This window comes from Delphinapterus leucas, chromosome 6 (genome assembly GCF_059928025.1).
Source record: "Delphinapterus leucas isolate spDelLeu-1000000601 "Yukka" chromosome 6, BTC_Dleu_Yukka2, whole genome shotgun sequence".
Lineage (NCBI taxonomy): Eukaryota > Metazoa > Chordata > Mammalia > Artiodactyla > Monodontidae > Delphinapterus > Delphinapterus leucas.
This window is the reverse complement of record NC_143134.1, coordinates 124,366,041-124,391,729: the sequence shown is the minus strand read 5'-3', so window position 1 is coordinate 124,391,729 and position 25,689 is coordinate 124,366,041. Positions and strand designations below refer to the sequence as shown.

The following is a 25,689-nucleotide window of genomic DNA, read 5'->3' as shown; positions in this document are numbered from 1 at the left end:
GGTGGGCAGGGTGGGGCAGATGTGATGGCCTCGCCTTCCTCAGGCGTGCAGCCCTCCCTCTACCTCACTGCCTGTCCCCTGGGTTCAGGCCCCCATCCTGTGCTTGTGCCCCATGAGGATGGGAGCATCCCTGGGGGGGCTATTGGATATGCACACTAGAATCCCGGCTGAGAGGAGGCGGTGGAGACTCGGGGGAGGAGCGGGTAGCACTGGGTCCTCTTCCGCGTGTCGCAGCCATGAGTTCAGTGGAGGTGAGGCTGCGGGGGCGGCGGTGTGGTCCAGTTGCCCAGGCCTCAGCCGGGTGCGGGGCGGTGGACCACGCAGGTGAGGAGGGGGTGGCGCCTTGTCAGTGCTGCTGCTGGCGCGGAGCCAAGAGGAGCTCAGAGCTTCAGGACAGGTGGCTGGCAGTGCCGGGCGCTGGCTATGTGCCCAGCCTCCGCCCTAGGCACGGGACCAGCCGTGGGACGGACGGGCTCCCGGGACGCCTGGGCAGCTGGCCTCCTACCGTTGCCCCCATGCGGAGCCCCTCCTTTCTCTCGCGACGGCCGCCGCCGCTGTTCCTACTGCTGCTGTCGCCGTGGCCAGTCTGGATCCAGGCGCCCCCCGCAGCCGCCCCCGCGGCAACCCCGGGCGCCCCGGACTGCCCCGAGGCGTGCGCGTGCGCGCCAGAGGGCCAGGCCAACTGCTCCGGGCGCGCGCTGCCCGCCGTGCCAGGGGGCCTGAGCCAGCGCGTGCGCGCGCTGCTGCTGGACCACAACCGCGTGCGTGCGTTGCCGCCCGGCGCCTTCGTGGGCGCTGGCGCGCTGCTACACCTGGACCTGCGCGAGAACGGACTGCGCTGGGTGCACGCGCGAGCCTTCTGGGGCTTGGGCGCGCTGAAGCAGCTCGACCTCAGCGCCAACCAGCTGGAGGCGCTGGTGCCCGGCACCTTCGCTCCACTGCGCGCGCTTTGCGTCCTCTCTCTGGCCGGGAACCGGCTGGCGCGTCTAGAGCCCGCGGCGCTGGGCACGCTCCCGCTGCTGAGCACGCTCAGCCTGCAGGACAACGAGCTGCTTGCCCTCGCGCCCGCGCTCCTGGCGGGCCTGCCCGCTCTCAACACGCTGCGGCTGCGCGGCAACCCCTGGGCCTGCGGCTGCGCGCTGCGCCCACTCTGCACCTGGCTGCGCAGGCACCCGCTGACCGCGCCAGGTGAGCCCTCGGGGGCGCGGGCGGGGCGGGGCGGGTCACTGCCGCCGCCGTCGCCTGACGCCGCTCCCGTGTCCCGTAGAGGCCGAGACGCTGATCTGCGTGTCGCCGGGACGCCTGACGCTCAGCCCCTTGACCGCCTTCCCCGACGCCGCCTTCAACCACTGCGCGCGGCCCCTTGCCGCGCGGGAACTGGCCGTGGTCTACGCGCTCGGGCCCGTCTCCTTTCTCGCTAGCCTGGCCGCCTGCCTGGCGCTGGGCTCCATGCTTACCGCCTGCCGCGCGCGCCGCCGCCGCGCCGCCGCCCGCCGCCCGCCGAGGAGTCTGCCGGATCCCGGTGCCGGCATGGCCTCGCCTGCGGCAGTCTCCGCCGCCCAAGCCTGAGAGGGCCGCGGCCGCCCTCGAACCTTCCCCCTATCCCCTGCCCTCCTTCGCACTCCCTGCAGACGTCAACAAGCGACACAGATAGAAGTTTTCTTGACATTCCTTTCGGCATCACCACTACACACACCGGGGGGAGGGGGTGGGGTGGAGGGCGGTGCACGCCGGGCCCCTGGGGCGGAGGGGCAGTGCGCGGCGGCGCTCGGACCGCAACGGGGGAAGGCACACGCCTGGACGCGGGAAGGGCTGGGCCTGTACAAGGTGACGCACGGGGCTGAAGACAGTCCCGAGCCGGCGTCCGGGGAAGCGCATCCTGGGCTGCGGGCCAGAGGAGGCGAAGAGAAGGCTCAGCCCTCACGGAGTCCGGAGAAGGGGGAGGCAGTGGGGAGCCCGAGCGCGCCCCTGGGAGGCGGCTGCCAGCTGGGGGGTCAGGGTCTGCAGTCCGGGAAGGGCAGGGCCAGCTCAGAGGATGGGGTCAAGCGGAGAAGGGGTGTGGGCAAGAAGGGAGAGGTGGGGACAAGGCTGTGAGGTGCCGGCGCTGCGGGAGCGGGGGACCCAGCCAGCCGGGGCCAAGGGCCCCCATGGTGGCTCTGGTGGTGGCTGGGGAAGGATGGGGCTTCAGTCTCTGCTCCAAGGCCCTCTGCCCGGGGCCAAGTCAGCCCCTCTCCCCACTGCTCAGAGACCCCAGGGCCCTGCCTCTGCCGGAGCGCCCTGCGGCCCTGCCCAGCCAGCTCAGCTCTGACCCGTCCTCAGCAGCTCTGGCCCGAGCCTCAGTCCAGCAGGGGCTGCCCGCCAGGCAGCAGGGCAGACGGACGGACGGGAGGCCCAGGGTGGGCAGTCTCTGGCAGGTGGGCTTCCCTCAGGCCTTCCCGAGCAGCAGGGCTAACTGGGCAGGTGGGCGCCTCCGGGGGCCTCACACCACGGTGCTGACCGAGGGATCTGAGAGGTTGAGCGGGCCCGTGATATCAGTGGGATGGTACTGCTGCAAAATAGAAATACACAGACAAGGCGCCCGTTAGCCCGACGCTCAGGGGGCATGCGCGGGGCCGGGACGGGTGGACCGGCCAGCCGGCCGACCGGCAGGCAGGCGGGCGCGGCCTGGGGGAGGCTGGGGGGTGCTCCTCCCCCTGACCCCGTCGTGCTCCGGGACTCTGCGTGGGCCGGGCCGCTGTCCCGTCCGTCTGTCTGTCTGTCTGCGGGGGAGGGGGGCAGAGGAGGGCGGGCAGGGCGTCTCAGCTCTCCCTATGACGGGCACACATCTGCAGCTGGCCCTCCTCCCTCTCAATAGCGCGTCGCGGCAGCACTGTGTCTTTTTGGTTTTGCAAAGCGCCGCGTCCACCCCCGGTGCTCTATAAATAAGAACCAACAATCAATACCCGCTGGCCCCGCCGGCCGCCAGGGACCCCAGCCCTGAGCGCCCAGTGCCGCCCTGGCCCAGACCAGCCACGGGACAGGGGCAGAGGATCTCAGCAGCCGGACTGACCCCACCCCTCCCGACAGAGCCCCCCACCCAGGCCTCCCTCCGAGCAGGCGCCCAGCCTGAAATGGTGGGAGCTAGGCTGCCCTCCCCCGCCCAGCCCCCAGCTTGCAGTGTCCCCAGTCACCCCTGCAGGGCAGGCCAGCCCCAGATGCCACGTGGCACCAAAGCTGGCCTGGAGGATGGCCCCTGGGGAGGCTCGGGCAAGGAGTCTGCTGGGAGCGTGTCCCTGGAAAGGCACCATGAGGGTCTCTGAGCTGCACCTGGCCCAGCTAAGGGGCCTGCATTTCTGCTCCAGGCCGGGATGCGGGGGAAGGACTCAGTGATGCCCCCAGAAAATGGCCCACTGCCTGTGAGACTCTGCGGGCCCCCAAAGCGCTGTCTGCTGGGTACCTTCTCACCCCTCCCCCCGACTGCCCACCCCTGCTCCTGTCGGATCCTCCTCTTCCTGCACCCCCTGCTGGGTCCCCTGGCTCAGGCTCCACCCACTTCCCGGGCCTGGACAGCCCCAGGCCTGTGCTCCCAGCCCCACAGACCCTCCCTGTCCCCCCACCCTGTCTGTGCTGAGCTCTGGGAAGTGGAGCCCCCAGGCCTTACAGGCCCCTCATGGGGCACGCTGGTGGCTTCCCCTGGGACTCAGATGGCTCTGTGCTGAGCCCTGTCTGTGTCCTGTGTCTGCCCCTCTTCCCATGCACTGGGGGTGACGGCTGCAAATCCTGCTTCCTTCCACCTTGGAGCAGATGGGTGATGGGTGATGCTGCCCATGAATTAGGGGCTTCCTGCGGACTGGAGGCCAGACCACCCCTGACTGCAGGGAGGCCGCTGGACTGAGGGCTGCGCTGGCTCTGGGCGGCCCCCTCCCCACCTGGGGATGCTCCTAGCAAGGCTGGGTCAGTCTGGGGGGGCCTTTGGTTCGAGCGCGCACATCTGGGCCAGTGACAGGCTGCCCAAGGCAGAAAGGCAGGGAATTCTTGGCTCAGGTGGAAGGCCTGGCTCTGAAGGGGCGGGGGGTCAGGCGCTGAGGCACTGATCTCCGTAGAGGCCTCCCCTTCCTGAGCCTCTGTCTAGGAGCCTCAGTGCCCACGGCTTGGAGGCCACGGCTTTCAGGGCCACCTCCATCCGTTCTCAGATCCCTGGGTGCTGCCGGCACGCCTCCTGCAGGGCCCCTGCTCGGCCTGGGGTGGGAGCCGCCTCCTTTGGTCCCACCCATTCCCCACCTGACGTCCCCTGTGGCCAGGGGCCTGTACCAACTCCAGGCCCCAGCCGTCCACCCAGATGGAGCCAGGCCCGGCCCCCAGCCCCGGCCCACACAGAGACCACATGGAGGGAATGCAACAGGCATGGCTCTGGTGAGACACGTGAGACAGGTGTCTGGGTGGCAGGGCTGGCGGCCAGACAGACGGGCGGATGGGACATCACAGCCATCCCTCCATGGACGTCGCAAGGAGGGAGGGAGGGCGGTGGGCCTCTCTGGGAGAGGCTGGAGAAGCGGACGTAACAGAGAGGTGGTGCGGCCTCCTGACAGGTGAGGAGCCTGGGACAGGGTGGTCCAGGCTCCCGGGGCCCCGGGCACAGCCCCGACGCGGTGAGGCTGGCTGACTGACCAACAACATGGCACGGCTTCAGGATGGCGCACGGCGTCATGGCATGGGTGGGGGGCAGACTAACGCGGAGACACACGGGGAAGCGGACCCGGTGAGGGCCAGCGGGAGAAAGGACCAAGAGAGAAAGATCTAGAGAGTCAGAGAGAGAAGACCTAGTGTGCTGGCGAGTAGAGGTGAGGGCAGAAAGGCCACGGCAGTCAGAGGTGGGAGCGGGTGGGATGGCGAGGGAGGGGCCTGATGCACGGGACACAGACACGGAGGGGCGAGATCAGAGTCGGAGACGTGGAACTGGGCGCTCTTCCCCTTACCGTGTCTTTGGAGGACCTACGTCTCTTGAAGCTGGAAGCCAGGGTGGAGGTGATAGCCCTAAATGTGGCTTTCTTTTTAGGGTCAGGCTCTGCTCTACCACTCTTTCTATCCTAAAATGAATATGTATAAGTGATTAGACGGCTAAGGGTGGCGGCCACACCTGCCCTCGCCTGCTCCTTGGGGGCTGCTGCCCGGCCTGGCTGGCCACTCGGGCCCTCACTCCGGCCTGCCTCCCTGTGCTGGATGGACCGACCGATGGTCGGACACTCGCAGGCGGCCTCTGCTCCTGCCCGGCTCTCGGGCCTGACCTCGCTCATGCTGGGGCTGGGCTCGGGGGGGTCCCATCTGGCTCTCTTCCTGGGAGGTCCGCCTGGCTCCCTGGCTCCGAGGTGCCCCTGGTTTAGGGGCGTCCCGAGGAGGAGGAGCCCTCCGAGCACGGGAGGAGTTGCCCCACCGGCCCCACCGGCCACTCTGACCCCCAAGGAGGCGCACCAAGATTCAGGAAGGGGCTGAGGGGCCAAAGGCAGGTGGCGAGATGTGCTGGAGTGACAGAGAGACGGAGGCAGCTCCTGGGACCCTGGCCTCAGGTCTGATGGTCAGGACGGGCCCTGTGCCCGCCAGCGAGAGCAGCGGCCAGGTCCCAAGAGCAAGAGAGGGCAGATGAGAGGCGTGGGCTTCCAGCAGCCCCGTCGCCCCGGCCCTCCCTCCCTGCAGCACCAGCTTCCTCCCAGGGCACAGGCTCCGGGGAGGTACCCAGAGAAAGAGAAGAGATGGGGCAGACTGGGGCTGGACGATGGGGCACGAGCCCGTCCCAGGTGGGCTGTGGCCACCCCACGTGCAGCCTGTCCTCTGCTGGCGGCCACTTCCCACAGACACAGCCTGGGGTTGCAGGCAGGAGCGGCCGGCCAGTTAAGACTGGAGTTATATGGAGCACAGGACACACCAGGGCCGCGGGGAAGGGGGTCCCCAGAGGGTGCCAAGGAGGGGCGCGGGGCGGCGAGGGCAGAGTGCGTCTTGGACTCACATGCTACACCCAGGTGGGTCCCTGTCTTACCCTGCCTCAGTTTGCCTTCCTATGGAATGGGCGCCGGTGGGCGACTCTGGAGACAGAGGGGCCAGGCGGACGCTTGAAGCCCGGCTTTGCAGAGGCGGCCACCTGCGGGTGGCCCCCAGCAGCGCGGCCTTGGCTGTGGCTCCCAGCTCCAGTCCTTGCCACAGGGGCTCCTGGGAGCCAGAGCCAGCGCTTCGGCCTGCGGGGATGGAGGAGGGCCGGGGCCAGGCCGAGCCGTGGGCACCAGGCCTCGGAGGGTGGCCTGCCCTACCTGCAGGTTCTTTCTCCACACGTTCACAGCTGCAAAGGCCAGCTGCATCTGCTTCCGGCGAGCATCCTTGTGCCGCTTGTAGGCGATCTCGATGAAGATCAGGAAGATCCCGGCCACGATGCCCCCGGCCACCAGCATGAAGACCCCTGCGGGCCAAGACCCAGCGCCTCAGCTGCGGGCGGGCCAGGCAGCCGGCCCCTGGGGAGTCCACCCGGTGTCAGCACTGGTGTCAGGGGGCGTTGGGGCCCACCTGCCATGTTCTCGAACGTGAGGGTAGCAGGGGCGTTGCTACGCGAATCACACTCCTGGTACCGCACCCACGTCTTGTCCAGGTCTTCCATGAAGCCGTTCTCGTGGGACCTGGGTGGGCGGGGCATGTGAGCCGAGGAGGAGGCTGGGCCGGCACTGGCGGGGCGGGGCGGGGCAGATGGCGTGCATCTGGGGGCTACGCTGGTGGGGGGAGGCGGTGTGCCTTGGGTGGGGCTCTTGGAGCGGGGCGGAGTGGGGCCGACTCACTTGAGGATGGACAGGGAGACGTTCTGCTTCCAAGGACTATCTTTGCGCATGCCGATGCCAAAGCCTGAGCGGAAGAACAGCTCGCCGGTGGTCACCAGGTCGCACTTCTGCGAGGCCTCGAACTCCAGCACCGCCGAGTCCCAGATGAAGGCATGCAGCTTGCTGCGGGCAGGGGCAGGGTCACAGGGGCAGGGTCACAGGGGCCCACACATTCGGGCCGCCCTGGCGCCCTTGCAGTCCCGCCCGCCAGCCTGGAAACCCCCTGTCTATCCCGTTCCCGTGGTTCGCATCCAGCCTGGACACTCTGACTTTGACTGGAAAGATGGACGCCCCCACTGCTCCCGCCCAGCCCAGCGCCCCGCCCCGCCCCCTCACTTGTCCCGCACGGCCTGGATGGCCTCGGCCGCGCTCTCGTAGTTGTGCTTCTCCATGTGCCGGTACATGGTGCTCAGCTCCACCTGCCGCCGGAAGTAGATGTCCACGGAGCTCTGCTTCACCGTCGCGTAGATGAACTTGTCCGAAGGATTCCTCAGCTGCAGGGTCAGAGGGTCGGAGGGCCCGGCTCGCGGCTGCTCCCCGGTCCCACCCCAGGCAGCCGCTGACCTCACGCCCCGCCCCCCCAGCCGGGCCAGGCCTCACCCGGGGATCGTTGATGCCGGTGATGCGCTCCTCGGGCCGGTCCAGCACCAGGAAGGCCGCCAGGTTGGCAGTGTAGGAGGCCACGATGATCATGGCGAAGCCGGCCCACACCATGCCCAGGATGCGCGCCGAGAAGCTTCTGGGGGCGCCTGCGGGCAGAGGACGGTCAGCTCGCGGCGTGGGGCGTGAGGGTTGCGGAGCAGCGTGGGGCCCGGGCCGGGCGTGGCCTCACCTTCCCCGATGCCCGAGTTGAGCAGGACGCCCCAGGAGAACCACATGGCCGAGGACAGGGTCAGCGCGTCCTCCTCCTCCTCCTCGCTGTTCACTTTGAACCGGCCAAAGGGGCTGCGGGGGCGCAGAGGGCGGGCGGGAGAGGGCGGGAGAGGCAGCCCTGCCCCGCCCCCTCGCCCGCCCCGCCCCGCCCGCCCCTCCCGCCCCGCAGGGGAAGGAGTCCGGCCCCCGGGCCGCGCTCACCTGAAGCGGTCCAGCAGGTACAGCATCACGGCCACCACATGCACTGACAGCCCCACCAGCAGCCAGAGCGTGCTCTGGAAGGGCTGCATGAACGAGTCCAGCGTGCTCCGGGGGATCTCCTGCGGGAGGCCGGGCCGTCAGCGCCGCCAAGGCCCTCCGAGGACCCCACCCCGCCCTGCTGGGCCCCTGCCCACCTTCTTGACCAGAATGGTCAGGCCCTGGTACTTGAAGGGCTTGGAGAACTCGATGTACTGTGCGCGCTCGTTGTTGATGGTCAGCGGCGCCACGATCATGTCTGCCTGCCCGCTGAGCAGCTCGCCCATCATCCCGTTCCACTCCTTCTTATTGCTGTTGTTCACCTGTGGGGAGACACAGCCGGTGGGGACACGGCCACCGCGGGCGGGCCTTGCTCCCCGGACCGGACAGTCTCCCGCCTTGACCCATCTCGGGATCTCCCACTCCAGACCCCGCCTGGCTCGAAGGCCCCGCCCACCCAGGCTCCACCCAGCCTGCAGACCCCGCCCACCCGAGACCCTGACCCTAGCCAGACAGGGTCCACCTGGACTGGGTCCCGCGCCGGCTTCCAGAGACCCACGCGTACCCGCTCCTGCGTGCCGAACTTGCCGTCCGCCACTAGGTGCACCTCATAAGTGAAGTTCATGGTGCGCGCCAGTTTGATGAGTAGGTCGATGCAGAAGCCGTAGCAGCACTGAGGCACGGTGTGGCGTGCTGGGCGGAGGGGAGGGGCGGTAAGTGAGGGGCTCGCAGGTGCGCCGTCCCGCCCGCTCCGCGGCCCACGCCCCAGCCCCGCACTCACGGCTGCCCGGCGACGTGTCGTTGGGCCCGGTGCAGATCACCTTCTTCACCGGATCCCCGTTCACGGTGAACTCCTCCTTGCACGTGCCGTCGCTCAGCGTGGGCTTGACATACACGAAGGGCTCCTGGTGGATCGTCACGATCTGGAGGGGAGGGGGACACCCAGCCTGGACCACCAGCCCTGGGCTGCCCTGGGGTGCTGTCCTCTTCTCAGCATGCAGACTCTCCTGGACCGCCCCCCCACCCCGCCCCCTGCAAATGCCCCACACTGCCCCCTCTGGAGCTTCAGGAAGTTGGTCGGCCTGCTGCCTGCAGGAGGGGCCCCAGACTCCCCCGTCGTGCCCAGGCCACCTCAGCATTCAGAAGGCGCCCGGCCTCCTGAAACACCGCGCCTGCTCTTGGCCACTTTCCTTTGGGTCTTGGCTTGCACATCACTAAAGTCGGCCCTGGGCCCCTTCTCTGATGTCTCAGGGCTGAGAATCCACCTGTCCCAGCCCAGAGCCTGCCCCCTGCCCCCACCCCTGCCATGAGGACAGCGGCATGTGCACTCAGAGCCTGCACAGGTCCGGGGACCCGCAGGGATTGCCCTTGTCTGGTGCTCCGGCCTCTCCTGACCTCAGCCTCCCCTGCAGCGGGTCTTTGTCTGATCATCTATCCTTCCTCCCTTCCTCTTCCCCGCTGATGCCGCCCTCTCTGCCGAGGCCTCTTCAATCCAGGGGCTCCTTGGGGCTCATGCTGGAGAGCTCTCTCCTCCCTGTCCTTCAGGGGCCTGAAGCCTGGGGGTGTGGAGGACAGATACAGGCAAAGGGGGCTGAACCGAGCACGGCATGTGATGAGGGGTCCCAGGGGACGTGGGGTCGGTGTGAGAGGCCCCTTCTCCTCCAGGGCGGGCAGCCCCCGGCCTCAGCCTGCAGGGCAGGAGATTGGGAGCCCCTGAAGGAGCTTATTTGTCTTTAAAACTTTCCTCATCGTTTTCTATTGTGCGAGTAACATGCTCGTGCTTTTAAAAAATCAGTGAGGGGACTTCCCTGGTGGTCCAGTGGCTAAGAGTCCACACTCCCAATGCAGGGGGCCCGGGTTCGATCCCTGGTCAGGGAACTAGATCCCACATGCTGCAACTAAGAGTTCACATGCCACAACTAAAGATCCCGCACACCACAACGAAGATCCTGCATGCTGCAATTAAAAAAAAAAAAAATCCCACATGCTGCAACTAAAGATTCCGCATGCTGCAACTAAAAGATCCCACATGCTGCAATGAAGATCCCTCGTGCCGCAACTAAGACCCAACGCAGCCAAATAAATAAATAAATATTTTTAAAAAATTCAGTGAGATGGGAGGGATAAATCGGGAGACTGGGATTGACATATACACACTACTCTATATAAAATAGATAACTAATAAGAACCTACTGTATAGCACAGGGAAATCTACTCAATAACCTGTAGTGACCTGTATATAGGAATAGAATCTAAAAAAGAGTGGATATATGTGTATGTATAACTGATTCACTTTGCTGTACAGAAGAAACTAACACAACATTGTAAATCAACTATCTTCCAATATGAATTAATTAAAAAGTAAACAATTTAGTGTCAAAAAAATCAGTGAGACAGGGCTTCCCTGGTGGCGCAGTGGTTGGGAGTCCGCCTGCCGATGCAGGGGACGCGGGTTCGTGCCCCGGTCCGGGAAGATCCCACATGCCGCTGAGCGGCTGGGCCCGTGAGCCATAGCTGCTGAACCTGTGCGTCTGGAGCCTGTGCTCCGCAACGGGAGAGGCCACAGGAGTGAGAGGCCCGCGTACCGAAAAAAAAAAAAAAAAAAAATCAGTGAGACAAAAAAAAGTTGTAAAACGCCATCTGGCTCTCGAAGACTGCGTGGGACCATCTGGCTGACTGTTGTCTGTTTTACACTCAGACTTTTCAATACCAGGTGTCTTTCCTGAGCGTTGGCTTTGGGAAAGTCCACTCTGCCCCTTGAGAGGGGGTGGTGACCTGTGGGCAGGTGCTGACAAAGGGGTCCAGGTGAGAGGCCAAGGGGGAGCTAGCTCAGAAAGCAGACAAGGCTGAGAGACATTTGAGGACCTGGGGGCGGGGACACTGGGAGAAGCACAGTGCTTGAGGGTCCTTGCCTTTTGTGAGCTCAGGTACCAGCCCGGTGCTGGTGTGGGTCAGTGTGGGAGGGACGCTGGGGAGGGCACCCTGGGATGAGTCCAAAGGAGCATGGAAGAGTCAGGCCGAGGAAGAGAAGCTGTGAGGGATGAGGCCAACCAGGGAAGGGAGCTCCCAGAGGCCCAGGGAATCACGGAGGGGATGGCCGGCCATAGGGAATGCTGTAGGGAGACCGGGCTCAGAGGGCAGTGAGACCGAGTCACGGCAGGAGGCCAGGAAGGCTAAACGTGGGGGGTTGGCTAGGACCACTTGGAGGTGTGATGAAGAGCATGGGGGCATCATCTCCAGGACTCAGGGCAGAGAGCACTGAAGCTGAAGTATGCCCATCTGCTCCCCTGTCCCCGATCGGCTCATCCCCAGGGGAGTCCTGGCCCACATGACTTCCCCAGATTTAAGTGGAGTTGGGTCAGAAGGGGTGCTGGGGAGAGCCCATGAAACGGGGGGCCGGCGGCTTCCTCTCCTCCCTCCACCCGCTCTCCCTGCTGCCTCTGCGGTGCCAGGTGTGTGCAATGGCAGCGGGCGCTGGCCCCGCCCCCACTCCCTTCAGTCACTTTCGTTGACCTCGCTGTCCCCTCCTCTGCACCCGAGGGGCGGGATGGAGTATACCGGGTGTGGAGGCTAGGGCAGGGTGGCGGGTCCCCCACCTTCAGCCTGGTGGACATCTGGTAACCTCGGGGCTTCTCTGTCTCTCCGCCTGGCCAGATGATTTTCCTGTCGTTGGGAATAACCTGGGGGTGGGAGTGTGAGATGGAGGGTGGCCGCGCAGGGGTCTCGGCCCCAGGGCCCTAAGGCCCCAGCCCCCACCCCCTCATGACCCCCACCTACGTGGGTGCCGTTGTAGACGCCCACTTGCACCAGCTTGCGGTTTTGCAGGTTCATGATGCTGTAGTTGGCGAACTTCCGGTCCCCATCCTCGTTGAATTCCACGCGGCCGGTCACGCCGTCTGCGTACTTGGAAGACATGAGCACTCTGGAGGGGGGCGGTGTGGGTTAGAATGATCAGGGATGCAGTGAGCCCCGCCCACTGTGAGTCAGGTGGACCGCGCAGCTATGTCAGCCGAGCAACTCCTGGCCTCTAGACCCTGTTTGGAGGGCTTTCTGTGGGTTGGGATATTCGATTCTCATGGCAGCTGTCCTAGCTTTACAGATGAGGAGGTGGAAGCGCAGGCAGGAGCAGCGGGCTGCTCACCAGCCAGTGGGGAGGAAGGGCTGGGGTCTTGTCTTCCTGAGTGTGCACGCCTGTGTGTGTGTGTGGGGGCGGTGTGTCTACTGGGCCATATATGTGTGCACGCAAGATCTTTGTGTGTGGTGCAACCCTGTGCATGTACTTGTGGCACATGTGTGATGTGCCATGTGCCTCTCTGAGCCTGTCTGTGCACACACGCATGTGCACGTGCGCACATATGCTGCCTGTATCTGCAGTTGTGTGTGTGCTCCTGTCGTGGGCCCCATGGACCATGGCTCTGCACGTGCTACTTGGGGGTGGCGGCGTTGGTGTTGGGCTGGGCCTCCCCACACTAGTGCCATGGTGTCCAGGGTTCTCTGAGTTAACTCCTGCCCTGCTGTGGCCATCCACTTGGGTCTCTGGCCAACCCTGGCTCTCTACAGGCTTGGGTGCCATACCTGGATTCCTTGTCTGACCTCCTGGGCCCTTGGGCTCTCCCAGTCCCGACCGGAAGCAAGACCCTCCTCCCCAGGGCTGTTAGCCGCCCTGGGGAGTGGGGTGGGGCCTCAGGGTGGGCAGCAGTGTGAAAAGGTGGGGGCAGGAGAAACGGAAGCAGCTGTGATTTCAGTGACATCCGAGTGTTGGAAATGGGGCAGGTGATTATCGTGGTGGAGATGGAGGTGAGGGTGGAGCGCGGGGGCGGATAGAGGAGAAAACTGGGGAAGGTGGCCGTATCTATAGGATACAGCAGGCTGGGCTGGACCACCCTGGGAAGAGCGACTGTTCCCAGCGCCGGAACGGCGGCCCGCCCACTTTAGGAGATCAGCCCGCCCACCTCAGACGAGCGGCCCCGCCCACCTCTTGAAGAGCGGCCCGGTCTTCCAGATGTTGGTGTTGCCCACGCAGCCCCGCGGCGGATCGGTGATGTTCTCCTTCTCGAGAAGCTCGTGCACGGCCTGGGCCACCACCCCCACGGCATCGCTGATGTGGGCCGACTCGTTCTTGCCGTTGATGAGCTGCAGCCCGATGATGCCTGGGGCAAGCGTCGGCTTAGAGCCCGTGGGGGACCCCTGCCCACCGGGACCCTGGAGCCCAGCACTCACCGTCCGGGGCGTAGCGCAGGGCGTTCCCCGAGATCTCGCGCTCCCCCACCAGCCACACGTACCCCGAGCCGGTCATGTTCAGCATCGCGGCTGCGCGGTACACGGTGGCAGCGTCGTCCTCGCTGTGGGGCAGAGCGGGTGAGGGGCCGGGATTCCAGCCCTTCCCACCCGGGGCCGGCGGCGGCTGCTCCACATTCCCAGGGTCTCCTCCGCAGCGTGGCCTACCCACGTGGCCTCTTCCCCAACCCTGCCCCCCACAAGGGAGGTCTGGAGACACTGCAGAGATGGGGTGCGGCCGCCACCCCAAACCTACACCGCACCTGGGCCAGGAGACCCCCACAGAAGCGAGCGGGTGGGCCCAGACCCCCTGAGCTTCCCAGACATCTCTTGCTGGCCCGCTGCCCTTGGTGGGCAGGGTTTGGGTGACATGGGTTGGCGATGGATCCTTACTGGTTGATAACTCGCTCGCCAGGTGCCAGGCAGTATTCTGAATGCTTTTCATGGACCATCTTATTTAATTCTCACAACCTCCCTGTGAGACGGGCAGAAGTACTACCCCTCTGTCAGGAGGGGAAACTGTGGCACCCAGGGCACACAAGTGGTAAGTGACAGAGTCGGGTCTGTGCCTGGACTGTCCACCCCTGAGCCCGTGCTCCTGCAACTTCCTGGACAAGCCATGCCCCTCTGGTGCTGCATGCCTCAGCTTGTGAACTGAGGGGCTGGGGGCTTTCTGGTTGGTCAGATGCTTCTGGGGCCGAGAGCCAGGGAGCTGCCCTGAGCATCACAGCAGAAGCCACCGGAGAGAGATGAGGGCACCTGCTCTCCCTTTTGGAGTCTGCCCCAGCAGCTGTGTCCTCTCTGCCATCCAGGGCTGGGGCCACTGGCAGGACACAGCACAGGCCTCGCCTTGCAGGCACACGTGGTCCTGAGTTCTTGGCGTGTCCTTACAAGTGAGCCTCTGTGGACCTGGTCTCCTAGGGCTGGGCTCTCTCTGGTCAGGGCAAGGGCCCTGGGCCTGGTGGAGCTCCCACCTTCTGTCCCCTATTGGGCCGAACTTGGTCCCAGATGGGCCTGGACCACAACAGGCACTTTGCTTCTCCAATGCATAGGCATCGGGGTACAAAGAGGCTGGGGAGATTGTCCGAGTGCTGGGTTATTTTCCCAATGGCTGAGCCTGGAAGCTAAGATGGCCCTAGGTTCCCTAAGGGGTCTGCCCCCAATTTTCTCGAGGAAGAAATGCAAATCTTCAGTGTTTGCTCTAAATGAGAACGCTACTGTTGGATGAAAGCAACACAAAATAGAGGCGCTCCAGGCAACATCCAGCCAAAATCGCTGGCAGCACCAGTTCGTGCGTGTCAGGGCACGGTGTGCCCCTGTCAGCGGTGCCCACAAAGCCTGGTGGAGAGGCCTGTCTGCTTGACACCATCCAGGTCTGTGACGTTGGACTTGGTGGGATGAGCGCACACCTATGCTTGTGTCCGTGTAGACTGATATCTTCAGTAAAGCAGTTGCAGACAAAAGCCTGATCGACCCGCCAAACTCTTTTATGGAAATAACTGATCCCAGTAAAGATAACTTCAGGAGGATTATTTAAAAAACAAAAGTTTTGGAAATCAATTAGAAACTCTGAAGCACTCTGTAGAAAACTGGTCAAAAGTTAAGATTGGCTTAATGGGGTCTCTCCGCAAAACGCTCTCAACAGCCCTCGTGAGGGGAGCCAGAATGTGTCAGGCTGGGGCGCCAGGGTGAAGAAGACCTGCGTCTGCCCTGCCCAGGGGACCACCGGCTTCCCCGGGCTCTGGGAGCTGGGTGCGCTGGGCAGGCGGGTCCCCCTCTGTGGTGGGACTCTGGCCTCTCTTGTCCGAGGAGCCCCGGGTGTGAAGGGAGGGGTCTCTTCCCGCCTGACAATCCACAGGCCTTGCGTGGATTCAAGAGGTGGGCATGTGGTTGACAAGTGCTGTGCCTTTGTGAACAGTAAGTATTGCCACACGTGTGGGGTTTGTGCATGTATGTAGCACGTGGTGTGTCTGTGGCGTATGCACCTATGCACGAGAGCACCGTGCCCTGTGTGTGTCGGTGCGGAGCGTGTATACGTGTGGTGTGCCTGCACATGTATCTGGGTGAGCGTATGTCTGTGTGTGTTACATGTAGCAGCGTGCCCGAGTGCGCGCATATGTGTGTCCTGCGCGCACGTGTGTGTGGTGTGTATACGGCACATGCATGTGTACAGGAGGGCGTGGAAGCATGTTGTGTGCACGTGTGTGTACGGCGTGTGCACGTGTAGACAGTATGCGGGTGATGCGTGTTCGTGTGTATGCGTGTGAGTGCCTGTGCTGGTGTGCGTGAGCGGAGGGCGGTGGGCGTTAGTGCCCGCTAACTGCCTTCCAGCCCGAGGAGCCCCTGCTGGTCCCATCCTGCCCTCTGCCCAAGGACGGGGTGCACCTGGCTCTGTGCCAAAGGTTTGTGGCCTGAATGTGCAAACGGACACCTGCCCTGCTACTCAGGGCACTGCTGGCTCCCGCTGGCCGCCTGCAGGGCGACCCCTGCTGTTTTTCTCCACTCTGCTGGAGCCTGCAGAGCTTCTGGGACAGGCAGACAGTGGGCCGGTCTCCCCAGGCTCTCCCATGTATGTCCCATGAGGCAGGGCTCTTCCTTTTCCTATTCCTGGTGGCCTTGCCTTTCCCTCCCCAGGAGGACACAGCCATTTGCAAAAAGGGAGATTTTTACTGGGGGCTCAGCCGCAAGGTTACGGTGGGGACCAGGCCCGTCCAGCAGAGCCTGGCTTTGGGTTCCCCCTACGCAGTTCCCCTCTCACGCTGCCTAGTCCGACTGCCCCACCCCTTCAGCCCTGGGACTCCGGCCCTGTCCCTGCTGTGGGCCTCCCCCCGCAGGCTCACATGCAGACCCCACGTCACTGCCCCAGGCCCCCTCCCTGACCCAGCTCCCAGAGCCCCGTGTCCCCCCGTCTATCACCTGGGCCGCATTTGCCTTCCTAAGGGCAGGGCCTTATCCCGCCCCCATCCCCGAGGCCCAGGGTACACGTGCGAGGGGACCGTCCTTGGCAAGGACGCCAAAGCCCAAGTCCAGCCTGGCCGCACCTGGCGGAGAGGACGATGACCCGAGCCTCCAGCTCCCGCGCCTCCATCAGCAGGGCCGTCACGTTCTTGGTCCCCGGGTCGAACTGCAGCACCTTCTCAGCCTGCGGTGTGAGCGGGTGCGTTAGCGGGTGGCCGGGGCGGGGGATGCAGCGCCTCAGGGGCCAGAGTCGAGCCGCAGCCGCTAGGAACCCCGAGGCAGCTCCACTAGGGCCGCCTCGGCCTGCGCCGGCCACCTGCACTGCCACCTGCCTTCCAGGCTCCTCGGCCGGCCGGCCGGGCTGGCCTCGCTCGTCCTTTCTTCAGCCTGCTGGCTCTCCTGTCCTCGCTCTCTGCTCTGCGCGTCTCTCTCCACCTCTCACTCCTGGCCTCACTTTTGCACTGAGCATGCAAGCTGAAGTGGACCGAGACTCAGAAAGAGGCGTGCAGCGGACAGGAAACAGAAAAGAGTTTTGGAATGCAATCGGGAGCGGAGACTAGGCCGCCTTTTCCAAAACCACGGGAGGTCGTCTGGGGCCTGGTCCACAGGCCCCGCAGGAGCAGCCCGGACTGCAGGCAGGTCAGGCGGGCAGGCGGGCTCCCTCCTGGGCTCCACGAGGAAACCCTGGGGTGCCCGGAGATTCGCATGCACTTCCCAGAGAGCAGCTCCTCCTGCGGCCGTGCCTGCCCCTTGGCCCGGCCGGTGGGCTGCGGGGCCCTGGGCGGCCAGCACCTGCCCTCTCCTGCCTACGCTGCCTGCTCTCGACCTCGCTCTCTCTTCATTGCTCGGGCCTGCGGCGCGGCGCGGCTGGGCCCACGGTAGCCCTAGCGGCCGAGGCGCCGGAGGCCGGGGCTCCCTAGTCGGTGGGTGGCGTGCACGTCCATGCATATATACCTTGGGTCCGCGCTTGTTGTCATAGGACAGTTGGTCGAGGTTTTCATAGTTCCTTTTTTTACTCTGATGAATAATGTGCACAGAGAAAATATGCAGACACAGAAGAAGATTATAAACGGTTGAAAATGACGGCGCTAAAGCAATCACACCACCTCCTCGGCACGTCTGCAGAGGGGCACGTACCTGGAGCTCGCAAACACCTAGGCCCGGGGTGGGGCTGGGGGCCGGGGAGGTGCTGGGGGATGAGGGGGCGTGGGGGCCACCGAGGCTCCCTGCCACGGAGCTGCGCTCTTGGAAACGCTCACGTTCGGGAGAAAGGGAGGCCCTGTCTGCGTCCAAGCCAAACGCCTCCCTTTGGGGTCCCATCCGCCCGCCCCCCGCCAGGCACCTGCTATGTGGTGCCAGCAGCGCCCACCCCAGCCCCGTCAGTCCTGAATGGGTGATGTCCCCTCCCCCAGCCCCGGCCCCTATTCCCCACCCCTCCCAGCACTCCCTTCTGCCTCTCTTAGAGGTCCAGCTGCTCTGCCCTCACTGACTGGTGTGTGATGCGCGTGCCTGTCAGCCCACGTGTGCGCTGGAGAGCAGCTGTGACAGGAGTTCGTGAGCACGTGTGCGTCTGTGGGCGTCTGCGTGGCAGCATCAGCCTGCGTTAGTCTGCGGTGGGTGGGGGTGAGGGCCGGTGCCGTCTGAGCGTACGTGTGTGCGCGCGCGTGCGAGCCCCCGGGCCATGGCAGGGCCTGTGGCAGGTGTAGTAGAGCGTGAGTGAATTGTCTCGGGAAAGGCCGCGTGTGCCTGTGAGAGCGAACACGTGTGGCTGGGCGTGCAGGGGATGCGTGAGTGTGCACCGGGCCTGCGTGCAGCCACAGGTGGGCACGCCAGGAGCTGACCTGCCTGCCTGGTGCTGCGTGCTGTCTCAGGGGGGTGGGGCCTGCGGTCCTGGTAGCCAGCCCTCCCTCCCAGACTCAGCCAGTCCCCCCCAGCAGCACCCCCAGGACCCTCTGGGTCTGCCCTCTGGTTCACCCCCAGCTGGTGCCCTCTCTTCCCTTCGGGGCCTATGGCACCCTGGGGGACCCGGGTTGGCACTCAGCTTACTGAAGCCAACTCTGACTTCGCAGACAGCACATGCTCCCCGCCGCCCCTTGGTCTGGCCTCCCGGGGCCCTCCCCAGCCTGGGCGTCCCTCCCTCTCTGCCCAGCTTGGCCTCCACCCAACCCCGGGGGGCCTTGGCCCAGGTGCTGAGCGCCCAGGGCTCCAGGCTGGGTGAAGGCGGGACCCCGGGCCTCCTCTGGTGAGCACCAGCTTCTCCTCAGTCTGGCAGTGGGGATGGGTGGGGTGGGGGTCGCCTGGACCCCCAGAAACGCCACTCTGGTCTCTCCACAGCCCACACGTGGGCGCCGGGCTGGGGTAGAACGGGCAGTTGGAGCCAGGTGTCTACTGGATCCCCAGGAGTCCAGAGCCCCAGTCCCCACGGTGGGGAGGTGAGGAGAGGAAGGGCGTGGGGTTCCGTGGGGAGAGCGGCGGGGGACGAAGTGGGGCAGGGCCCAGACCGGGCTTGGGGGCGGCAGATGTCCGTGGGTGGGGCTTTGGGGAGGGTGATGGGCAGCTGTGAGGTGAGGGGCTACGGCGGGGGTGAGGCCGGCACGAGGACAGGGCACGGGTCACAGCAGAGAAGGAACCGGGTCCTTTGTGGAGGGGACACGGTGAGTGGTGCCACCGCACTGAGGGGGCACCCTAGGGGAGGCCGCTGGGAGGGAGCGGTGTGGGGGGCAGAGGCGGCGCCCCTAGGGAATTTTGAGCCTAGGGCCTGTGTGGGTTGGGAAGCGCGCTGCGGGGAGGTGGGGGAGGGGACGGGGGAGGGGAGCGGGGCGGGGCGGGGTGTTTGCGGAGCTCCAGGTGGTCCTGCCCTCGCCCCGCAGGGACTGACACGAAGGAGATTTCGACTAATGGCAAAAGCGAGTGAAATGAGCCGAGGACAGGCTGGGGCGGGCGCTCGCCAGACGCAGTGGTGCTGACCATGCACGATGGAAAGAGAAGGGTGTTCACACGGGCCACAGACACAGCGGCGGCTCGCCGGCTCCGACTCCTGCTCGGGACACCCCCGCCCGGGCCTCACCTTGGACTCGCGCTCCTCCAGCAGTGTCTCCAGGCGCTTCTGCGCCGCCCGGCCCTCGTGGTCGTCGCTGACCAGGAGGATGATGTGGTTCCAGCTATAGACGCGCATCATCTCGAACCAGACGCTCGACTGGTGGGAGTAGGGCGGCACGGTGCGCAGGAAGCTAAGGTGGATGCTCTGCGGGACACGGGGTGGCTGAGGACGCGGGCCAGGGAGCGCACGCGCGCGCGCGCGCGGGCCAGACGCTCCCCCTCGCTGCTTCCAGACCCCGGAGCCCGGGGACCCCGCTTCCCTCACTTCTCCCTTCCCACCGCTGGCTTCTCTCCCCACCCCACATCATCTAATCTGAGAACCGGAGGCTCGGTTTGTCCAGCAGCACCCTGACTGAGACGGGTGGGGGTGGGGGTCTGTGGAATTGTTCCTGGGGTCGTTCCCCTCCTCCCCTGCAGCCACCCGCTGGCTGAGCTACTTGAGATCAGAAACTTCTTGCTGGCGCGTGCAGCATCTCAAAGATCCCCCCTGGGTCCTTCCCAAATTCACATAACTGGTATTTAGAGCAAGTCTTCACTCTTGGGGCGAAATACTTCATCCCTTCACCAAGCCCAGGGATTGCTGCCTGCTGACCCCGCCTTGCTTCTCTGAGTGCACTGGCTGCCAGGCAGGGGACGGAGCAGGACCCTCCCGCCTCAGCACAGGGCCTTTGAGTCTGCCCAGGGAGCAGTGTTCCTGGGGACCCACACTGATCCTGGGGCCCTCTGAGCCCTCCAGATCCTTCTTTCACCGGCTCCCTCTTTGTGCCTTGGAATCAGGGTGCAAGAATGCCCTTTTGCCTCTGTCTGTCATCCAGCAGGTGACATGGCGGCAAGGGGGCTGTGGTTGGGGTCCTGGACTGGCTCTGACCCAGGCCCTTCTGGTCCACGTGTTGGGCACAGACGGTCTGTGGGTTGTACCAGGAGTGGGGTCAAGGTGGAGCTCTAAGATTTGGTCTCAGGTTTGCCCTCATGCTGGGCCTCAGTCTGGATCTGGGGCGGGGGCACGTGATGGGCTGGTGTCCTGTTCTGGGAGAGGGCTCCCCCCAGCCCAGCCTCTCCTGTGCCCCACCGCCTGCTCTCCTCTGTAGAGGCATTGTTCTCCCATTTGCATGTGAGGGGCCTGGTGCCCAGAGAGGTGAAGGAGGATGGAAGGCCTAGGGGGAGCCCTCCACTTCTCACAGTTGAGGGTTAAGTGCCTCTGAGCAGCTTGGGTGCCTCTGCTGTGTGCTGGGGTTTCCAGAGCCTCAGGAACGGGTGGTCGTCCTGGCCTCCACTGGCCTCCTCCCTTGTGGGCCATGCCAGAGGACCCCTCACTCTGGCCTCGCTTTCCTATCGCCTCCAGGAGGACCCCTCCCTGACCTCCCCAGCTGAGGTGACTTCCGTGCCTTAGGCAGCGTTATCCAGGACCCTGGGCTCCCGGCAGGATGGATTTGGAGAAGATGGGGAGAGCAGGGAAGCCCCCAACAGCCCAGCCCTCTGGCCCCTCAGCTAAGGCACCAAGCTGGAGTCCCCTGCCGAGCAGCCCCTCCGGGCCTGTCTGCAGGTGACACCAGGCCTGGAGGGAGATGTGGAGGAGGCTGCCCACCCCCCAGCCTCTCAGTGGCCAGTTTGCCTCCCCAGCTGACCAGTCCTCCCAGAGCCGTGGGCAGACACTGCGGGAGGGCTGGGCAAACTAGTGCAAGGTGCCGGCTGCTATGGGGGTGAGTTTCCTGCCAAACCGACTTGGTGACCTCTAGACTCTCCCAGCTGCTGCTCCACGACTGGGCGACTCCAGCCAGACCCCCAGCCCATGGGCCACGATACAGCCCCGAGGCCCGAAACCCCCAGGCCAGCGCCCCCAGCCACAGGCTGCCTCCTCTGTTCACCTGGAATCCTCTTCCAGCTGTGCCCTCTAGCGGGAGGTGCCGGTAACTACACCCTCACTGCCACCTGGTGTCCCAGCCACTTCTAGGATTTTCCTCCTCCTGGCGCCCCTTCCTCCAAAGTGCCCCGTCCCGCTGTCCAGGAAGCTGCCCTGTCTGTCCCTTCTTCTGGCCCACGACGGCCTCTGCTGCTTCCCAGGGCTTGCTATTGGCGCCTGTCACCTGTCAGTGGGCCGTGTGCCCGACTGTGCGTGGGCATGTGTGTCAGCGTGTGAGCGTGGGCCTGTCTGAGTGTATGATGGAGCGTGAGTGTGGGGGAGTGAACACGTTACTTATGGGAGTGTGCACGTGAGCATGAATGTTTGAGTGGGTGATGGTGTGAGTATGCGTGTGAACGTCAGCGTGTGCGTAAGAGCACGTGAGTGTCCCTGTGAATGTGTGTGACTGTGTGTGTGTAGGTGTGAGTGTATGGATTTGTTAGTATCTGTGAGTCTGTGTGACTGTGAGTTTGTGTGCTGTGAGTGTGTACTGGTGTGCCTGTGTGTGGGTGAGTTTGCATGTCTCTGTGAGACCGTGTGTACCGGTATGAGTTGTGAGCGTGCCTCAGTGTATCACCCTGTTGCACCTGGAGCCCAGAGCCCATGGTTTGAGCCCCTCTGCCTGTGCCCCCCCATCCTGGCAAAGCACCTGCCCCCCACTCTCTCCCCCAGGAGCTGCTGGCGGCTCCGGGCTGCAGGAGCGAGCCACCGGGTCTGAACACGGGAGCAGAGCTGTCTGGGTCCCCGTGCAGCGGTCAGGCTTACCTTGTCTGAGTAGATGGACATGCGGGTGGTCAGCCCCAGGACGGGGATGCGGTAGAAGCCAGCTGTGTAGGAGACGGGGGTGGGAGTGAAGTGGTCGTTGGGGGTAGGTGGGTGGCTAACTAGGATGGCGTAGACCTGTGGACACAGGGGACAGGGTCAGCTCTAGTGGGGAGTGGGGGACACTGCCCTGGAGCTGGCTGTCCAGCAACAGCAGAGGCTGAACACAGAAGCGGGGGGTGGGTAGTGGCGGGGGGACACCACCTGTGCTCACACAGCCCCAGGAGTGCAGGCCACCCAGCAGGGGGACCAGACCCCAGTCCCACCTTCTGTGTGTAAGTGAATCATAGGGGTGAGGCAGAGGCAGACAAGACTCCTGGGACCAAGAAGACACACAGGGAGATGACAGACCCCTCCCCCCACCCCTGTCCAGGGCCTCCCCTCTCGCCCCTCACCCTGGGGGGCTGCCCTGAGCTGTGTGGTGAGACCCTGAGAGGGAGGACGAAGGCCAGTCCTTGGCATGTCCTGGGGCCGCACATGCTGCCCCAGCGTGGGCTGGGGAGAACCACACCAAGCCCCACGCTGACCCGCATCCTGGGTCAGAGGTGGACGGAGGCCAGCACTCCAGAGACGGAGGGCAGCTCCGGAAGGTGCGTCGAACATCGCAGACTATTAGTGGGAGAAGCTGGGCAAGGAGCCGCCTAGAGGCCCGGGCCCCCCTGCTGGTGTCTTCCAGGGGCAGGCTGAGACCCGCTCGGTTTGAACAAGACCCAGTGCTGACTTGGGCACTGACCACATCCTCAAGGAAACCTGGCCTTCCTGCCTGGACCAGTGGCTCAGCCCCCGAGGCAGGGAGATGGGGCAGATGGCTTGGCAGTTCCGTGCCGCCCTCACATTAGAAAGACCTGTCAGTCCCAATTCTGCCTTCCCATCTCTGAGCTACAGGACCACCTGCTTTTGCAAACGGGGCGGGGGGTGCGCTGGCCCACGTGGTGGGGACGATGGCTGCCGTGCCGGCACCTGGCTCACAGCGTGTGACAGTGAGTGACAGCTGCAGCTGTCACCTTTGCTCCTAGCACTGGCTATTCCCTGGGAGAACAGTGCCCACAGACAGCAAAACTAAGTTGGAGGAGGGATTCCCAGAAAGGGCCATACTTGTTCTCCCTCCTTTGCCCCGCACAGTCTGCACCCAGAGGGGCCTGGTCAGTGTTGGCCTGAGCGTATGTGTGCATGCGTGTGACCACGCAGGTGCTCACAAGTGTGTGCTGGGCATGTGTGTGTATACTGCATGCCCCAACATATGTGTATGTGCATGTGTATGTATGATTGAGCTTGTGTGAGCACGCGTGTTTGCATGTGTGGTACAGGAATGTGTGTGCTCATGGATAGGCATGGGGGTCCGTCTGTGTGTGAATAAGCGTGTGCAATTCTGATGTGCATGAAGGGGTGCTAGTTTAAGTCTACGTATCTCTGTGCACAAACGTGGATGAATGTGTGTGCGCATGTGAGCGTGTGTGTACATGGATGTGGCGTGCCTGTCCGGTGAGTGTGTAAGCAGCACTTGGACCGGTGTCGGTCCCGCCTGTTACATAAAAGGCTGCATTGCAGTGATCCCGAGGCCTCATTGGGATTCAGCAGGCAGCGCAGCCCGGGGGCGGACAGCTCTGACAGGCAAAATCCTTGAGTCGTGTCCTCCCCCGCAGCGCTGGCTGCCAGTGGCTGCCACGCTCTGGCCTGATACCTCTCCCCGTTCCCACCCTGGAGAACACCCGGCTTCAACACCTGGGCCATTTCCCATCTCAGGCAGACCTGTGGATGGGGGAAGGGGAGGGAGGAAGGGAAGGAGATCTCCAAGCAGGAACAAAGATGGCCCCAGACCCCATCCAGTTTAAAGCCCTGCAGTCCTGCATGTGGCTGGGACAGGCACCTCTCAGGCAGGCCCGGAATGCCCGCCCCGACCCTGACACACAGTGACCAAGCAAACGGCCACATGTCTGCACACACCAGCCTGGACCTCGACACCTGGAAACCCTGTGAGGACAAGCCCCGCTGGCCGGGGATTGACCTGGGGCTAAGATGGGGAACCGGCCAGCACTGGTGTTTAGCTCTTAGTGAGACCAGCCCCCTGGGTCCTCTCAAGGGGAGGGAGAGGGCTAGGAAAGGATGGAATGAAACCGGGACAGGGGGAGGGATGGCGAGTGAAGGAGGGAGGATGGTGGCGAGGCGGTGGGGGAGGGGCAGGAGCTGGTACAGCGTGAGCCCTGGGGGTGCTGGCACCTGGCTGGAGATGAGGTCTTCGCACACCGACAAGGCCATCTGGATGGCGTTGGGCTTGTGGGTGACGGAGGTAGCGTTGAGCTGGATCTTCCAGGAGCCATGCCGCTTGTTGGCCTGGTTCACAGCCTCGCGGAACATCTGCTCGTGCTTCCGCGTGCTCAGCACCGCGCCGATGTTGACGATCTTGGGGTCGCAGGCGGCACGGGCGAAGGAGCAGGAGAAAAGCAGGGCGAGTGTCAGCAGGCGCATGGTGCTCATGGGCTCCGGGCGGCGCCCTGGCTCTGGGCAGCGCGAACGCGGGGCCCTCGGCGCATCCCCAGAGGGACGCCCCGGCCGTCCTGCGCGCGCCCGATCCCGCGGGCTGAGGGCGCCACGTCTTCCCCCGGAGCCTTAGTCCTGGGACGTCTGCACCGAGCAGGTGGCACCGAGCCTTCGGCCGGCCGGGCGGACCCGGGTGCGCGTGGGTTCCGGGCGCTCTGTTCCAGGCGGCTGGCGCTGTCCGCGGTGCTGAAGCGGGTCTCGGCGCCGCTCCGGGTGCCCCGCGCGGAAAGGACCCGGCGGCGGCAGTTCCTCTGCGGGCTTCGCTTGTCCCGGTCCCGACGCTGCGGCGGCTGCGGCGACTGCGGAGCGCCGAGCGGGACCAACGTCTCCTACCCCTCCCGCCGCCCCCGCTTCCCAACACGGAGCCGGAGCGGGGGCGCCTCCCGCGCCAGAGTGTGCGCCTGCGTTCGTGCCAGCATTTTTCAGAGCGCGCGCGAGCGGGGGACGCCTGTGTGTGCGCGCGTGTGTGCAGGGGTCGCTGAGACAGTGCCCTGGGCTGTCTCGAACCTGCAAGGAGCCGAGTTTGGAGAGGTTAGAGGGGTTCGCGTCACTGCGTGCAGCCTTGCGTGTCCTTTAACATGACCGAATGTGTCGTGCCAGTTTGTGTGTGTGCGCACACGCGCGTGCACGAGTCCTCACCCACAGTCAGTGATACTTCGGGGCCTGACTCTGCCGGCTGGAAACCAAGGCGTGTGGAGAGGCCCTAAACCGTGCCTCTGGGAGAGGGACGGGGGCGACCTCTTCTCCAGAAGGCTCAAAAATAGGGGAGAGGCCTCATCTGCCTGGCCATGTGACTTGGACTCCCCGCAGAGGGTTAAAAAGAATAGAAGGGGTGACAGTGGCCGCCCCTTGTTGAGCTGGATCTTCCAGGAGAGTCTGAGGGTCTGAACCAAACCGGCTGTGGAGAGACCACGGCCAGAGGGAGTCGTCTCTGCAGCAGACAGGACTAAGGTAAGACGTCAGGAAGCGCTTGCTGATGCCGGGATAGACATCCCATACATACCCCCGTTTCCACGCTCCTCCCCTTGGCAGCCCCTCTCCTAACTCACTCCCAGCACCCCCTCCTGCCCCTTTCCAGAAGCTCCCTGTCCTCTGGTGCTTGTGATCCCAATTCTTTGTCCTCACCGTCCCCCCCACCCAGTGTGCTTCCTT

At 64.6% G+C, this 25,689-nt stretch overlaps 2 protein-coding genes across 3 annotated transcripts; one reads left to right on the top strand and one right to left on the bottom strand.

The window, feature by feature from the left end:
• Nucleotides 1-121: 121 nt before the first annotated feature.
• On the top strand, nucleotides 122-1,656 carry LRRC26 (leucine rich repeat containing 26). The gene is made up of 2 exons (XM_022578088.3): nucleotides 122-1,188; nucleotides 1,268-1,656. Exons 1-2 carry the CDS (start codon nucleotides 237-239, stop codon nucleotides 1,567-1,569), a joined length of 1,254 nt encoding a protein of 417 aa, XP_022433796.1. The 5' UTR covers nucleotides 122-236; the 3' UTR covers nucleotides 1,570-1,656.
• Nucleotides 1,657-2,321: 665 nt separating this feature from the next.
• GRIN1 (glutamate ionotropic receptor NMDA type subunit 1) lies at nucleotides 2,322-24,652 on the bottom strand. Of its 2 annotated transcripts, XM_022578081.2 has the most exons (21): nucleotides 24,217-24,652; nucleotides 21,943-22,077; nucleotides 19,246-19,422; nucleotides 17,133-17,195; nucleotides 16,262-16,362; nucleotides 13,164-13,285; nucleotides 12,919-13,093; nucleotides 11,721-11,865; nucleotides 11,540-11,623; nucleotides 8,725-8,866; nucleotides 8,509-8,636; nucleotides 8,102-8,266; nucleotides 7,908-8,026; nucleotides 7,666-7,778; nucleotides 7,434-7,582; nucleotides 7,170-7,327; nucleotides 6,795-6,956; nucleotides 6,529-6,638; nucleotides 6,279-6,424; nucleotides 4,956-5,066; nucleotides 2,322-2,548 (listed from the first exon to the last, which is right to left on the bottom strand). In XM_022578081.2, the coding sequence occupies exons 1-21, from the start codon at nucleotides 24,472-24,474 to the stop codon at nucleotides 2,480-2,482; spliced, it is 2,832 nt and encodes a 943-aa protein (XP_022433789.1). In that variant the 5' UTR covers nucleotides 24,475-24,652; the 3' UTR covers nucleotides 2,322-2,479. The 2 variants fall into 2 exon arrangements, with proteins under 2 accessions (XP_022433789.1, XP_022433790.1); XM_022578082.3 differs by lacking the exons at nucleotides 2,322-2,548; nucleotides 17,133-17,195 and adding an exon at nucleotides 2,683-2,915.
• Nucleotides 24,653-25,689: the final 1,037 nt, after the last annotated feature.